Source organism: Hevea brasiliensis, chromosome 9 (assembly GCF_030052815.1).
Source record: "Hevea brasiliensis isolate MT/VB/25A 57/8 chromosome 9, ASM3005281v1, whole genome shotgun sequence".
Classification (NCBI taxonomy): Eukaryota; Viridiplantae; Streptophyta; class Magnoliopsida; order Malpighiales; family Euphorbiaceae; genus Hevea; species Hevea brasiliensis.
This window is the reverse complement of record NC_079501.1, coordinates 30,445,873-30,462,852: the sequence shown is the minus strand read 5'-3', so window position 1 is coordinate 30,462,852 and position 16,980 is coordinate 30,445,873. Positions and strand designations below refer to the sequence as shown.

The following is a 16,980-nucleotide window of genomic DNA, read 5'->3' as shown; positions in this document are numbered from 1 at the left end:
TTACATTAAAACAATTAAAGGAATGTCTTACCAATTTTTTAAAATAATTTTAGATTTTATTCATTAAGTTTTTATTTTGTAGGAAATTAAGAGGATGAGACTCAAATCTAAATTTACCAAATAAGTTATACGCTATCAATCAACCATACTAGACATTCATTAAATAGTTACTTTGTTGATAATATTACATATTAAATAAAAATCATCTACAACTTAAAATAAAATTGCATTAGACAGTTATTATATTATATTTAAATACAAAAAATAATATAGCATAAAGTAAGTAATAGAAAGCTACTTTTTTAGATGAATAACGAGAATATATTGCCATTTGGATAGTTAATGACAACTTCATAATGGGTAGGAAATTATAATTCAAAATCTAATAACCTCATGTCCTTTAAGAATTTTTAAAGTATCAAAAAATAATAGTTAAAAAAAAAATACCGAGGCAGTATATTCAAATTTATTTAAACTTTCAAATATTATAATTATTTAATGATATACATATATATTAACTAAAATTTTTCCTAAAATAATTCAAATACTCAAAAATAAAAGAAAAAAAAATTGGAAGTCATTATAAAATTTTTATGGGGGAGCTATTGGGACTTAGGATATGACCCCTCTAGTCCTCAAGTACCTCTCCTATTGTTTAGACATTAAAAAAAAAAAAAAAAAAAAAATTCTCCGAGTAACGTAATCAACTCCCAGCAGTCCTTTTTTTTATCAGGAACTCACACCTAGGGGTGTGCAAACGGTTGGTTCGATTTTGAATTGAATCGAATCGATTGATAAGAGAAAATTGAATCGAATTGATAAATATTAGTTTGATTCGGTTCGGTTCGATTTTAAATCGATTTAACTAAAATTTATAAAATTTCATATTTTTAACATTAAATTTAAATAATAAAAACATAAAAACAAAAAAAATTAGAAATCAAAACTTAAAAATCCTAAGGTTCGGTTCGGTTTTCTTTGATTTCGGTTCGATTCGATTCAATTTAGTTCGATTTTTTTGATTTTCTATATATTAATAATTTCGGTTCGATTTTTTTAATTTTTTTATGAAAACAACCGAACTGAACCGATTAACCCGAAATTATCAAAATTATAAATCGAATAAAATCGAATCGATTAAATTTTAAAACTGAATCAATTAAATCAAATTAATCGATTCGATTCAATTTTTCAATTTAAACCAAAAATTGCTCTCCCCTACTCACACCAAAGCTTGTTTGTGCTCACAACCGTTCATATATTTCTTATCGCCCCCGAAATTAAACTATTCGGCACTCGCGGCCCCACTGGAACTTTCCAAGCTACTTCCACCATGGCTCACGTTAGCAAACTGCCGTTTCTGCCTATCGATCTGTGCGCAGCTGAAACACTAGAAAGAAACTAAGAAAGTGCTTTGACTTAGCGTTAAGGTGGACACTACATAAACCCAAAACCCTTAAACCCTGATTTTCCTTTCAAAATTTTTCTCGACAAAATGAATAAGAAAGCTCAACAAACGCTACTTTCTGCTGGAGGACAATTCAATTTGTCGAGGTCTCAGCTTCTCTATACGCTGATTTCTTTTTTTTTTTTTTTTCTCAGTTTCTCTATACGTGTATAGACTTTGAATTTATGGCTTCTTCATTTTGTTTGCTTCTGTTTGGGTGCGGAGAAAACTAGAGAAGAAAAGAAAGTGATAGTTAATTATTATGTTTAATGATTGACGTTTCGATGTTCAACCATACTTTTTAATTCGGGGATTGCCTATTATACAAGTCTAAAGAGGTTTCTGATGGCTATGATGTAGTTTAGATACTTTTGCTTGTTGAATTAAACAGCATTACGGATTTATGAGATATGGAAGTGTTCTGGTGATTAGAGTAATGGATTCTATTTGGATGTTGAATGAAGGTGGTGTTGATGTTGGTGACTGTCTAATAATTTGAGTTCTTGTTGCATTTCAGGACTGTTGTACTATTAATCGGCCTTCTGTGCCTCAATTGTACGAAGGGCTGGTCTACACGTTTGTGAGTGATCTATATTAGATAGCAACGGAAACAATTTAACTGGTGAATAAGTTTATATGGATGGTTTCTCATTATTTATTTTTCTTATTCAATATCAACATATTTTGGAATCTTTTTGTTCTATTACGTTTGAATTTCTAGTGAATAAGCTTTCTGATTTTTCATTCCTAGCTGGTTTAGAGTAGTTTAGCTATTCTTTGTTTGATCTGTATTTGTAGTTTTCGTTAACTGAGCAGTTTTGGCTATCTGAGTATGTTTTCTAATGATAAACTTCTTGATTCACCTAGAAAAGTGGGGGAGAAGGAATGCGATGGCTGTTGAAGTTCTGCAAAAACTTTGAAAATATCCAACATTTATTGTTTAGTATCTATTGGTAGAAATAATTTCAGACATGTTTTTGAAGATTTCTTCTCCTTCCCCACCCCACCCGCCGCCACTCTTCCCCCCCTCCCCCCCCCCCCCCGGAAGAACAGTTCTGTTGTCAACGATTTTTATCACAACCTGAACCCCCAAAATACACACACCTTCAGTGCTTTTTCTTTCATTTTGTTGTACTTTTTATCTATGAGATGGGCTCGAATGTTAGTTTACATTTAGTGATACAAAGTCTTGCTTTATGTTGCAGTTATTTTTTTTGGGTCAAGATAATGTACTCTCTGCCTTTGCAAAGAAATTCTTGAACAATATAAGAAAATGTCTGGGTGCAAAAGGCCTCCTCGTAGTGATCGACCTTCAATTACATACAGGTGGAACCAAGTTGATGAGGCATCTTTTGACCTTACTGATATTGTCCCTGAACAAAATGCCTCTACACGCACTGAGAAAAAAAAGCAAAGTAGCATAAATACCGAACTGAAGCACTCTGAGATATTGAGCACAAAGGAGCTCATCTCAGCAGTGGGGCAGATATGGAGTATTGTAAATCCTCTTGCTATTACTGAATCAGGGGCAAAACCAAATCGTAATGGTAGTGGCTCTCAGAAAAGTGTTATCTTGGGTGATCTGGTTGGGGAAGATGGTGGGGCAGCTTTAAAAGATGATGATGAAAGATACTTTAGTGCTTATGCAAGGACTGCTAGTAATATTACACCTTCACTGCAGCCAAGGTTTGAGTTTCTTACAGTGACTCAGAAGTTGTTGGCGATTGAACCTTGTAAGCGGAATTGTACTCATTCATTATTCTCACAGTTTTCGAAGGGAAGTACCACATTATCAAATGAGTATTGGATAGGAAAGGGGCTAGCGAATGTAGGAACTTCATATGAATTGGAAAGGATATATGGATGGATGAAAGAAATAATTCCTGGTGAATCACAGAATCCTGTCAATGTCACTAAGATTGAGGAAGAGAATTTCAATAAAATCTGCACTTCAGGAAATACAATCATTCATGCTGATGCCTGCATTTCTAGAGATTCAACTCATACCAGAAATAACTTTGCTTTGAGAAATGCTGACTGCTATTCTGATTCAGTCAAATCAAAAGGTACATCTCTAGGTGATAACATGGAAGCAGCAATGAAGACAGGAATAATCAGCTCCCTCTGCTCTGATTATTTCCTTGGGACTCTTCATAATAATAATGTGCACAATAGTGTTTCAAATGGACTGAGTTCTAGCCTTTATGTAGATTATCATCTTGACTTTTTAGCTCCACAGAAGAGTACATATGAAGAATTCAAACATCACAATGATGATAATCAAATGGCTGAGACAAGAAAACGACCTCAAAAGTTTGTTGAGGACAAAAATGTCATGGAGGTTTGTCCATCAGCATGTGCAAGACCACGTTATGCCCTTGCTAAGCAAGAGCATGCTTATGCAGGTGCATTTGCTGGAATATTCGTTAGCCTTTGTCTACATCCTGTTGATACGGTAAAGACAGTTATTCAGTCTTGCCGTACAGAGCAGAAGTCTATATGTGACATTGGAAGGTCAATTGTTTCTGAAAGAGGTAAATTTAGTACAGCAATTATAGTACTTGCGCTTGTGGTAGTCCCTAAAATTTCTAGGCTTTTGATGTAAATTGTTAATGTCTGCAAGGCCTTGTGTAGATTTGACAAGATAGAGTTTTCACTTTTCAGGTGTAACTGGGCTTTATCGTGGAATTGCTAGCAATATAGCATCTTCAGCTCCAATATCTGCCATTTACACTTTCACGTATGAATCAGTTAAAGGATCTTTGCTTCCTTTTTTCTCCAAGGTGTCACTTATCATGCACTCCACCCTACTCTCATATTTATCCTTGCTTTTGTTATTTTGTTATTTTTGCCTTTTGCCCTGAGAGGGTCAAAAGTAAATGTTTTGCAAGCCACAGGGCTTTTTCCATATTATTTTGTGTGATGTTGTGCCATTTGAAAGGCTTACCCTTCTCCCTTTTGCAGGAATATCACTCTTTTGCCCATTGTGTTGCAGGCGGATGCGCAAGCATTGCAACTTCCTTTGTTTTCACTCCCAGTGAGCGTATAAAGCAGCAGATGCAAATTGGTTCACGCTATCATAACTGCTGGTATACCTTTGATATCTTGCTATTTGTTAATATATTAGTTCAGTTCTGCCTACTTTATTTTGGACTTCATTTGGTGTTGTGCTCATTATGGGTTTACTGAATCAATGGAGTTAATTTTAAAGGTTGTTATGTATTTTCTGAGGTCCTTGGCACCTTAGTCTTCCCTAGCTACCATTGCAAGTGGTGCTTCCAGCTTCTCTTAATTGCTTTTTCATGCTACTCTCTTATTTTTTGCAGGAATGCGCTGATTGGAATAATTGGAAAGGGTGGTTTACCTTCACTATATGCAGGATGGGGAGCTGTACTATGCCGGAATGTTCCACATTCAATTATAAAGGTTTTCTTTCTACATATTAGATGTTGTCACACACAATTTTAGATTTTATGGCCAGTTGAGGGATTTCTACTGCAGGTTGTAAGGCAGTTAGACAACTTATAAAATTCAACCATTTGCACCTCAAATTTTAGAGCATGGCCTATCTGTTAGTTCTGATTTCTGGTGTAGCATCTGATTGTGAATATTCATCATTATTGCAGTTTTATACATATGAAAGCTTGAAGCAGTTGATGTTGTCTTCACAAAATCTGAATGCGCAACCTAACACGTTACAAACAGTTAGTTCATCTCTCTATATCTCTCTTTACCAGCACCCTCTATGTGTTTTCTGCCAGTCTAGTGTAGTAGCTCAGCTTTTATGGTTGTCTGGCTTCCTGATAGCTGGCTGCTGGCTCTGTTAGGTTACGAACTTGCTTTTGCAGTAAATGATGAGAAATTTTTAATTGATACAGCTAGTTTGTGGAGGGCTGGCAGGATCCACTGCTGCTTTATTCACAACTCCTTTTGATGTGGTGAAGACTAGACTACAGACGCAGGTTTATGCAAAATTTGATCTTTTTATGGAACATTTGTATCTTTATGTCTTAGTCAAATATGGAAGAATATCATTCATCATAATACCATATGTTTGCTTGTAATTGTAAACCATATTACGTGTCTTCATCTATTCATTGAGTGATTCCTTGAGGCTTTTCTTTATGCTTGAGTTTCTTGAATAGCTTCTTAAAATGAATCTTTTGTTCAATTTCATTGCTAGATAGCGGTTTAACTCAAGATCTTTATGATGAGAAAAAGATGTCATTTACCATGTAACAGTAGATTTTCAATTGATGACAAGTTTCTCTAGTACTATAACTCTTTTGAGTGTATGCGTCAGAGTCGTGCTAATTAAATTAACTATTTATTCCGTATATGTTGCCTTCTAGGCCGCTATTATCAATTATTTTTCCTCAATGTTGGGCTTTCTGGCAGATTCCTGGTTCCATGAACCAATATGACAGTGTGTTTCATGCCCTTAAAGAAATAGGAAAGAATGAAGGTCTGAAGGGCCTCTACAGGTATGGGTTATTTGATCTGCACGTTTTCATCTAAAATAATTGTTACTGTTTCATGTTTACATTGTGAAACCAATGAAATTTGTAAAGTTTGTCGATGACTCTTACTTTGTAAGAACTGAACATTTTGGCTGCTTCGAACTCTTCAAGTGAATTAACAAACTGAGTTTTGGATTAAAAACGAAGAAGAATTTTGCCATGGTGTACGATACTATGCGATAATTTATCAGAAGTTTGAAATGGCAAAGCTCTTACTGATTTTACATAGAATTCAAAAGTCACTTTGCAAAATTGCTTTTAGTTTTTCAAGTATCATTTTACCATTCTATTTTGAAATGTGGAAACTTTTGATTTGTGGATATTATCAATTAAGCTTGACGATTATTCTTGTTATTTCCATGATCAGGGGATTAATTCCAAGATTGGTTATGTATGTGTCTCAAGGAGCATTATTCTTTGCATCATATGAATTTTTCAAAAGATTATTTTCTTTGGAAATTCCACAATTTAATTCTCAAAGGATTCAGTACAAACAAAGCATGGAAGATGATCCAACACAATTGCAATTGCCATGATGTTCCGCATCACAGGCATCCTGATCTTGACTATCACCAGCACAAAGGTTGCATGGTTTGCATCATATGAGAAATACTGATACCCTTTTGTGATGAGATGAGATTAAGAAGGGAGACATGCCCCATCAATGAGCATAGATGGGACTGCGTATCTACGAAACCATAAATGGATGCAATACCCAACATGGAATGGCGAAATTGTTGGGTTCGCCATTTTGTGGTGCTGAAATGATGGCAAATTATTGTATACACTACAAAATATTATGACTCATATATTTAGAGAGATTGCATATGCACCAGTGTACTTTTGAAATGGGTATTGCCGGGCTTGCCATTTTGAAGGAAACATTTGCAAATAAGTTCAATATTTATAATATTTTTATATTTGAATTACTTAAATTCATGATAAATATAATATCTAATTTTAAATTTTTTAATTTTTCTGATTCTTGTATTTTTAAATTATATATATAATTAAAATAAATATTAAATATAACTAGTATAATTAACAAATCATGAAGAAATATTTACTTGCAATTATATGTGTATATAAATAAAATGAGAATTAAATTATAATATAATAAAAATATCCGTAACTTATAAATTATAAACAAATTGTATACTTTAAAATAAATTTTATATCAAAATAACATGACATAAACTCGTATAAATATAATATAAATAGCATTTAATATAATGTTGTTTATAATTAATTTTGTTTTCTCACAATTCAATAAACTTTATTTTGTAATATTTTAAAAAATTGTTTATTAAATATATTAATGTAAAAAATTAGTGATATTCTAATGTAATTATAAAAGTTGAGGGATCAACTTGTAATTATAATAAAAACCCAAGAGTCTTGCTGTATTTATTCGTTCATTTTTAAAAATAAATAGATTGACTAGCGGATAAATCACTATAATTTTATTTAATTTTTTTAAATATAAACTTGAAATAAGAGCACTGGAATTTAGGCATGAGAATTTAGCGTTGGATGGCAGATGAAACATGGTAACTCCAAGACAAATCATTGATTCTTCTTTCTCTTGTTTTAAGAGGTAATAGAAAAAATTATCTTTTTTTTTTTTTTTCATTCTCCTTTTGATACCGCTGAGATGATTTGTTTGGTTTCCTCTGCCCTTTGAGGTAGGTGAGGAGCTCGGCGTTTTTTGCCTCTTCATCATCTACGCTAGGATTCAGCACTTCTCTTTCCCTAAGTGCAGAGTGTAAAGCTTTGAGTTTTGGTTTGTGCTGGGGCGGTGAAAGATGAGCAGAACTTAGATACCCTGTGTTTGGTTTGATTTTCTAGCTCGCAGATGACGTTTCTGTCGTGAGGGGAAGGTGGTTGCAAAGAGTTCTTTCAATTTATTATTAAATGGCTAACCCAAAGCTAATTTAAACTGAAATGTCTTTACCCTCTGCATTTTCATCTCTTTTTTTCCTCTGGGAATATTTCTGTTGGTTGGATCTAGTGATTTAGGGCCAATGATGACTAAGTGTGCTAGATCTTATGCTTCGGAGGTTGCAGTTTGCCTGTGATATTCTTATTCTTCTTCCTCAGTTGCTACATTAGCTCCGGCCTTGGGGTGACCAGCGATGCTGCTTTGTGGTCGTGGTGGTTTCTTGTTTCCTGTGGGCAGTAAGTTTTCAGTGATCATGTGGATTGGCGATTAGTGACTGTTTAATAAATAAAAATATTTTTTAAAATGTTATTAAAAAAATAATTTTATTATTTTAATATTTTATAATTAAAATTTATTAAATTTAATTTTAAATCACCTTTTAATATTTTTTAACTAATATATTAAAAAGTGTTTCCTTCAACAATAGTTTCAACGATCATTTCAAACAAACTCTTATTATATGGATGGGGTTGGTGAGATCTTTGATCATTCCATGATTTAAACTTCTTGTGATTGTTCAATGGGTTTTGTTTAATGCAATGCAATGCATGTAAAAAAAAAAAAAAAAAAGAAAAAAAAAGCATTTGTACCCACTCAATATTTAGGTTTTAAAATAAAATAATCTCATGACGATTTAGATTCTCCTAGCCTTGAGATGAAGTGGGATAATGGAACAAGAGAATTTATAATTATTTTGAAATACGAAAATTATAAACAAAGTCGTTGTAGTATAGTGGTGAGTATTCCCGCCTGTCACGCGGGCGACCCGGGTTCGATCCCCGGCAACGGCGATTTTCATTTTGAACATAACATAATTTCTTATCCTCTTCTTAAACCATTTGTGCTTTAAAAGACAAAAAGAAAAACAAACCCATATAATCAATTCAGAGCTTAACTAGTTTAAGATACGCTACTATAGATAACATCAAAATCAAATTCTAAAGATTAGAACTTCAAAAGGGGGGAGAAAAGTTGCAAGGATAATTGGATTAGTTTACTAGCATTATGAGAGAAAATGCCCCAAATTTTCCATGTAAGAATCAGAAGATCACATTCACACTCACAGCATGACTCTGTTTCAGCAGACAGCAAAATCTGACAAGATGCCTGTAATTGCTTTTTGGACTGAACAACATGAAAAAAGAAGAGGGGGTTTAACCACTATTTATTCTTTCGGAGATACAGGATTTTTTAACAAAATTTTGAACTACCTAGCCCAAAATATACTAATAACCAGAGCTTCTAGACCTCCCCTATACCACCTTGTACCCATTAATTACAATACACAAAAGTATTGGACGGGGCTCACTCTCAACAATTGAATCGGTACGTTTCCCTTGCTATCAACTTACAAGATGGACAGTGTGTGTCTCCTATTCTATTCCTACTAGTAGAAATGGAACAACAAATCAAATTGTACATCTAAGGATTTTTTTTCATTCTGATATGCAGTCACCCTCTTGGCTTCTTGCTCCAGAGTTGATAGTTCATTCAAGTGAAACTTTCAACTTAACGGATTAAAATATTGAAGGCTGCACAAGAACCAAAGAGTCTCCAAAACTAGTAACCTAAGACCAAAAACTGCAGCGATTGTAATCTTTTAGTGGTATTTTAATATATATTTCTTTCATTTCCAGTCCATCCAAGGCCAAGCTTTGTTTCTTGGAAAGAGCCATTCTGCATTATCAAGCTATCTGGTTTAGTCTATACCCGAGCAATTGGAGAAAAAGGAGGGTTGAGCACATAAGACTGCTGAATCTCTTCCATCTTCTTGGAGGCTTTCTTCTTTTCCTCCTCTGTGACTGCTTCGATTACGAACTCCATTTCCTCTTCGAAAAGGACTTTCAGTGAATTGCAATGCGGCAACTGCTTGCTTTTTTCCTCCCCAATATCATTGGACGCTTCAGTACCATGCAATACAGCAACACAAATGGAAAATGCTTGTAACGCAGATAGCTGTGCATGGAAATCAACTGCATATTGCGCCGCTTCAACAACTCTCATTGTCAATGCTGGAATTTTCTGTTTTGTTCCCTATACAGAATTCAGAATCTGGTTACAACTAATGAAAGACTATATCAACAATAAAACTTGATTGGCGGCCCTTGCACTAAAGTAGCAAACAGAACTGCCAACCCTTTCTTGCACAATATGAGGGCCATTATCTAAATGATCTAATTGATATTTGAAGAGTTTCCAAATGTAAATGTGTAGATGTGCTCTAATTTCACAAATTCCAAGTAGTTAAAGGAGATTATTTTGGTTGGCTTCAATAGTTCACAAGAGAATGCTTACTGAATATAGATAGATCTGATCATCTGAATTACTAATAAATACAACCAAACTTTCTGGTGATTTCTTATCAATGACCATAGTGACATGACACTCCCGGAGATAAAAATGCTGACTTACAAGAATAACAGAAGAATTATTATGAACTTCCAGAACACGGTTACTGTAGAGGCACTGCATCATATACTTCTTTATCCAAAGGCACTAAAATTGTAATCTTCTTCGACAACAAGCAGTAAAAGAAAACCATACATGTTGCAGGAAGGAGAATCCTATTTCACCAATTTCAGGTCATGTTTATCTGTGAGATCTATTGGCTGGAATCCTTTCTGCATTTGAAATCTGAGTTTCTTAAATTATCTTTATCTAAGCCTTTAATTGTCAAATCTACATTTATTGAAGATATGGTCATAATCAGGTTCCAATCAAAAAGCTTACCTGAACAAAAAGTTCCAAAGGCTGTTGATAGTCCATGAGTGGTTCATCTTCAGCACATCTGATACCAGGACTGCCAAAAACAGTAAGTGAACAGCCCATATCCCATCCACCACAGTCACAACCTCCACCCGTTCTCCATCTATCAAGCAAAGAAGAAGGGCCCTGGCTTTCATCAATTGGCAAACCATGATTTCCTGTTGGAATTACCACATTCAACTTGTCCGGACTTTTTCTATCCATGAAGTCTTTTCCCTTTTGCTCAAACTTAGAATGGTTGAGTAGATTTGAATGCACTGTATCTCCACTCTTATCCCCCCTTTTGTATTTCAAGCTTTCTCTCTTTGCAAATGGGAGATGAATGGCAATAGCTGCAATTTCAAGGTCTGAGTGTAAAACTGAAGATGGCCACAGATGAGGATTTGAAGAATCAAAGTTGCTGCTATCAGAAGCACGTTTTGTTTGATGTTTGAATTTCATTGGATCAGAGCCATTGTCCAACTCATGAATTCCACCACCATAGCCTGCTTTAGAACAATTGGAAAGTTTAACAATATCAAGGGAATCTTGTGAAGAAACACTTTTTCTCGCATGTGCAATGTCATACAATACAAATTCCGTCACCATAGAGTTGTCAAAAATCCCACCATCTTTTAGTTCTGAGCATAAATAGCAGGAAACTTGCATCTGTCCCACCACCAAGGACTCCTTGCTGCCATCAGTCAAACTCCAGCCACTGGCATTGCTTTTCTTTCTATTGCAAATGGAGTGAAATGTGTACACCCAATTAACAAGATTATTTGCCTTCCATGCCTTGGCCACTAAAACTTCTTCCGGGCAATCCAATGAGAACTCGAAATACGGTACCCCACGTTTATTTTCCAACTTGAGACAACCATGTAGGTGAACTGGTGAACATGCCACAGTTGAACGATTGTGATCTTTCAGGACAAGTGGAGAACCAATATCAGATTTCCCAATTGTATTTGCAAAGTCATGCAACAAAGGTTTCCTCATGATTTGATTCCTTCTGATATTTGAAATCCCCGTAGTTTTGACATCACCAAGTTCTGATATATAACTCAAAGGACTCCGTAAAGACTTGGATTTCTTAAATGGATCAAACATCTTTTTGATGGGGCTAAACCGGGACTTTGAGCTGGCTCTAGAAGAGCAATCATTTTCTGAAGGAGGAGGTGAATGAGGCATTTCTACCTTAGCAGAAAGCGATCTATGGAATGTCACAGCCATATCGTTTTCAAGGTCATTAGCATCATTTACTCGACCAACAACCTGCTCACATCTGAAAGTTGGATTCTCAATTGAATCACTTCTTACAGTTCCTGCACGTTGTTTTTCTCTATTATCCAAATTTGGACAGATTTCAATGAAGCCATCTGATAAGCATGGTTCTATGCAAGACTTCCTAACAGATGTTGGATTCAAGTTTGAGTTCACAGACAATGCAGGGGATCTCTTCTGTGTGTTCTCATCATCTGAACAACACAAAGAGTCAACAATGCTAAAGGAGAAAGTAGTGTCACTATCACGAGACAATTCAATTTTTCTCCTTCCCTCATTAACTACCATTTTCTTCACTTTCCTTACCTCTCTGGAGCTTTGATAAATGGAACCTCGCTTCAACTCAACGTTTCCTTCTACACCAACAGGTCTAGATGGAGTCTTACAGGAGGAACTGCGATAGCGATGAAAACTTATCTCTGTGAAGCCTTCCTTTACTGTCAACAAATCATCTTTACGTGTAAGTTTGCTGTTCGTGCTTTTCTTTCCAACATCTGAAAAATGTCTACGTGGAAGAACAGTGTTAGGACTTAGATCAGACGAGCAGCTCTTCTTGAAATCCAACTCCATATCTAGTCGCATTGGCAGATCCACAACTCTGCAACAAGCAAGGATAAAAAATATTAAGAGAATGAACATGGCCTTAAGGAAGAAGATAAGCAAAATTTCAGCCATTTGTAATAAATGAAATCAGCATCTTCTTAAATCCAAGAATCTCCAAAATGTAAAATCCAGATATGCCAGAGTTAATTAGAAAATCCTAAAATGAACTCTATTAACTGCAAATTTTATTGAGCTGCTTCACTGGCAACACTGTGTCACCAGAGACAAACCATAAAAACAAACAAGGCAAAGTCAATTTCTAGTCTATTGTGCCAAGGGCAATTTTTCCTGAATACAACAAGTAGCAAGAGCAAAAAGATACGTGCTTTTAAAAGTGTTATTTCATTACTGTAGCGACCAGCTAGAAACACATAACTATCTGCTCTTATTAGATGAAATTTACAAAACAAAGAAGAAGCTTAAAATGCAGATCATAAGAAGTCGCTACCTCGAAAGAATATGTCAAAGCAACATTCTTACAGCATAAACGTTAAATTGGCCAAAACAATAATCAAATGAAAGAGCTGTCTCTAATATTCTATGTTGGAGTGTTAGTACAACGACCGTAACTTTACAGATAGCCCCTCTTCCAGAAAGCATACTCCTCATAATTGATTTCAGAATTTGAATCACAAAAACCTCAAAAGAACGGACTTTGATCACCCTAAAACTGAAACCCTTGAAACAACAAGGAATCCTATGATCTCTATGAACTCCCCAAAAAGAAAAAAAAAGAATAAAGTAAAATGTGTAAAGGCTATATAAATTATTAGCAATAAATTTATCTTCACTTACATTCTAAGCCAAAAAAATAAAAAGAAAAAGCACGAGAAAATGCCCACACCCCACTAGATCTCACAGAAGTGAATTCAAAGAAAAACCCCACAAACTGCAATCAGATGCCATCATATCCATCAATCTCTTCAGCTGAAAGTCTGTTATAAACTTGTGAATCTAGAAAAGAACAAAAAAAACAACAAAAACCCACCTTAAAGAAGAGTCAGCAATAACTAAAAGAGTAGTTGGAGCCTCAAAGAATCAACAAAAGTACATGGTAAAAGGAAAAAACCAACAAGAAGGGGACCAATAGCAGGAAACCATAATAAACACAAAAAGTCAGTTAAGGTGGAAGAGATAGAGAGAGAGAATGCATGCCTTGGTTATAAGGACAAAGGTTAAAAGAGTTTGAGTGTAGATAGTGAACACTCTCTCCCGAGGTCACATGAGAAAGAGCTGCAACGAGAGACATAGGACTGCTAAGTTTCTGTTTATGTCTAGTAAAGCCATCTTCTTGCAGCCATGATGTGAAGCTAATATTATATATATATATATATATATATATATATATATATATATATATATTTTATGGTTTTTGCTTTCTTTATTATCTTTGCTTATTCACTTTTGTAAAATAATACATGATTAGCGGTTTCATGTAGGAGCACCCATTGTGAAAAGACATATATACCCATGTAAAACAGTGGTGAGGGTACTTGTGGATAGACAAGAATGTATCAAATTAAATGGAAATTAGAATTAAATTAAAATTTAATTAATTAAAATTAGTATAGCAGATATTGAAGATTGAAATCAGGTGGGCGTCTGAATCTCTCTCTCTCTCTCTCTCACACACACACACACACATATATATATATATATTAAGTTATGATTTTGAGAATAGCATTCTTTTGAAAAAAATTTAAAAAAAAAAAATAGAATAGCATTATATTAAGACAGGATGAATCCTGCACTTAATTTTACCATTTCCAATAATTAGATTTTTAGTTAGATAATAATATGTTAGATTGCAGATCCCACCTCCACCTGTTCCAATTTACTATCTTCTCCTTAATCTTTGAATTTTATCAACAAATTAGTTGACATAAATTCCCATTTAAACACAGAGTTAATAAATTCATTTATCAATATAAAATTATTACAATGTAATTCAACAACTTTATTAAATGCAATAATTGTTGAAATATTGATTAATTATAAGGACAATATCTCAATTTAGGAATATAAAACAATAAAATATCTAAATTTTAATTTATAACACAAAATTTTCTTATTTTTAATTTATGTAACATAAAATTCGCTTATGAAGCTTAGTAACTAATTTTTAGAATATTTATACCGACGTGATATTTATTAAATTAAAAAATTATATTTTCATTAACTGGTAATTTTAAGTAAAAAGATTTAAAGTTATTAAAATGTTAATATGTATAATTTTGATTATGGTGATTATAAATAGATAGAGAATAGAATTAATTTTTTTTCTCAATAAGTGTTAAATTAATAGAGAGAAAACATATTTTTTAATATAATAAGTGTCTCGTTGATAAAAATAAAAATGATTTAAAAATTAACTATTGAATATTATAGAGTAATTTTTTACTAGTTAAATTAAAAATTAAGATTTTTTTATTATATATTAAAATTTAAATATTTTATTATTATATACTCCTAAGATGAAGTATAGTTTATATAATTTACCCAAATGGAGAGGATTAAAGCTCTTTGTTCTTGAAGTTATAATGTCACATCCACTATTTCATTGGAGGAAAACAAAGTTTAGGTGAGGTGGTCCTAAAAGGGAACAAAGATATCCCAACTTCTTTTTTCAAATAATACAAGAAATGGGTACCCAACTCCTTATCTAATGAAGTGAACTACATACTAAAAAAAAAAAAAAAATCAAATCCTTTTGAAAGATTTAAAAATCAGAATGATTAAAAATATGGAATGAAATCAATCAATTTAACTTAATAGTATTAGAATTATTTCTAAAATTGATTTTAAATTTTTATTAAAATTACTTATTAATGAAAATGTTTTACTATATTTCAAAGCATATTTTGATTGTGACAATTTCTTGGAGTTTGATAAACAATGATTTGTTTTGAAGGGTGTTGAGTCCCTAGCAATCATATGGTATTTTGGCATGGAATTTTGGTAGGCCTCATGAATCATTACTAGTACACATACAAATGTGGTGTTCCATGTGAATAATTTTAAGAGAAAACATGAAAAAAAAAATTAAAAGAAAATAATATTATAAGTTTTTTATAATTTCATATTTTTTTATGTATTATATTGTATATAGAGAGATTTTTAAAAGGAGTAAAATAGGAGGTGGATTGGTCAAAGGAGAATGGTAATTATAAATGAATGCATGTGCTTGGCCCAGTTGGGAGGAACCAAAACCGAGGCAGTCGGTCACATCTAACCCACGGACATCGGACATCTGCTTCTTAATTAATTTATTTATTTTTTTAATAAAGTTTTTCCGTAATATCAGCTGAATTTTAAAAAAAAAAAAATTAGGAAAGCTAAATTTGGATGCTTTGGAAATCTGTGACGAGTGAAGCCACTTCCATTGCCGATCTCACAAGTTTTGCTACAATCTCGTGGATTTTTTAAAATAAATTATATATAAATTTGCTTTCTGTTTCCTAGATAGGATTTGTTTATTCAAAGTTGAGTATTCATTGCAAGAAAGACCTTGGGCCTGGTATATAGCTAGAGGGACCAATTAGGACCAACGGATTACAGAGATAAAAGGATCTCACTTTAGCTAAATATAATAGAAAATCCACAAGACAAGCCCAAAACAATAAAAACCAAGGCTTAAAAAAAAAAAAAGGCCCCAAAAGGTTGCCCCAAACAAATACAATGGAAAGGGCCAGAGGCCCCAATAAAGAAAACTGTTCTAGAATTCAACCTGTGAGAAGATCTAGATGATTGAGATTGGCAATGCCGCCGTCGCAGCATTGAAAACCCGTGCAGATCCCATCTCGGGGAAGACGAAGGACAATGGAGGAAGCACAAGGGAAAACCAACACGACCAGAGCCTACAGATCAAGAAATTCTCACTATATAGCATCTCCAAGATGTCAAGCAAGCCAAAAAGGACCCGCGCAACAAGAAGAAACTCAAAGCCATAGTGGTGTGAAACCAAGGGAATAGATGGGCGGTGGGCAAATCTCTTTTACTTCTCTGGCCATCGAGAGACTAAATGCTCAAAGAAAGATATGGGTAACATCTTAAAGAGTTACCACGCCACTGGAAATCGTTAACCCATTAATCCTGAAGTAATTGAAGAATCATCTATGAAAAGCTCCAAAACCTACACTCAAAACAATAGAGAAAGGGTCATGTATACCCAACACAGTTCACAGACTTTCTAACATAGCTCAATTTGCAAAAGCAAGCTAAAAGTAACATATTTACAACCCCACCTAGAATAAGGGGCAAAACCCACTATTCTGGACCAGGAACGACCTCCCTTACCTGAAAGGGGAAAAGGAGGCCTCAGAGAAGGCAGAAGAAATGGGAGAACAAAAGTGAAAACAAAGCTTTTTCTCTTTATACAAGATTAAAGAGAGAGCCGCTACTATCTTTTTTTTTCCTAAATAGGATAGAGAGTTAGCTTA

At 33.9% G+C, this 16,980-nt stretch overlaps 2 protein-coding genes and 1 non-coding gene across 7 annotated transcripts; 2 read left to right on the top strand and 1 right to left on the bottom strand.

Annotated features, from left to right (window-relative positions):
• The first annotated feature begins 1,369 nt into the window (after nt 1-1,369).
• On the top strand, nt 1,370-6,896 carry LOC110672150 (uncharacterized). Of its 2 annotated transcripts, none has more exons than XR_002498225.2 (10): nt 1,370-1,554; nt 1,965-2,069; nt 2,653-3,981; nt 4,112-4,230; nt 4,412-4,536; nt 4,774-4,873; nt 5,074-5,151; nt 5,326-5,409; nt 5,800-5,931; nt 6,335-6,479. XR_002498225.2 is itself a non-coding variant. In XM_021834846.2 (10 exons), the coding sequence occupies exons 3-10, from the start codon at nt 2,721-2,723 to the stop codon at nt 6,501-6,503; spliced, it is 2,022 nt and encodes a 673-aa protein (XP_021690538.2). In that variant the 5' UTR covers nt 1,371-1,554; nt 1,965-2,069; nt 2,653-2,720; the 3' UTR covers nt 6,504-6,896. The 2 variants fall into 2 exon arrangements, 1 of the variants encoding a protein (XP_021690538.2); XM_021834846.2 differs by having other exon boundaries at nt 1,371-1,554; nt 5,846-5,931; nt 6,335-6,896.
• Nucleotides 6,897-8,628: 1,732 nt separating this feature from the next.
• On the top strand, nt 8,629-8,700 carry TRNAD-GUC (transfer RNA aspartic acid (anticodon GUC)). The gene has a single exon. It is a non-coding gene; the product is annotated as a tRNA-Asp (tRNA).
• A 347-nt stretch (nt 8,701-9,047) lies between these two features.
• On the bottom strand, nt 9,048-13,821 carry LOC110672146 (uncharacterized). Of its 4 annotated transcripts, none has more exons than XM_021834839.2 (3): nt 13,530-13,821; nt 10,640-12,536; nt 9,048-9,943 (listed from the first exon to the last, which is right to left on the bottom strand). In XM_021834839.2, the coding sequence occupies exons 2-3, from the start codon at nt 12,518-12,520 to the stop codon at nt 9,614-9,616; spliced, it is 2,211 nt and encodes a 736-aa protein (XP_021690531.2). In that variant the 5' UTR covers nt 12,521-12,536; nt 13,530-13,821; the 3' UTR covers nt 9,048-9,613. The 4 variants fall into 4 exon arrangements, with proteins under 4 accessions (XP_021690531.2, XP_021690533.2, XP_021690532.2 ...); XM_021834841.2 differs by lacking the exon at nt 13,530-13,821 and adding an exon at nt 13,337-13,516; XM_021834840.2 differs by lacking the exon at nt 13,530-13,821 and adding an exon at nt 12,990-13,306.
• Nucleotides 13,822-16,980: the final 3,159 nt, after the last annotated feature.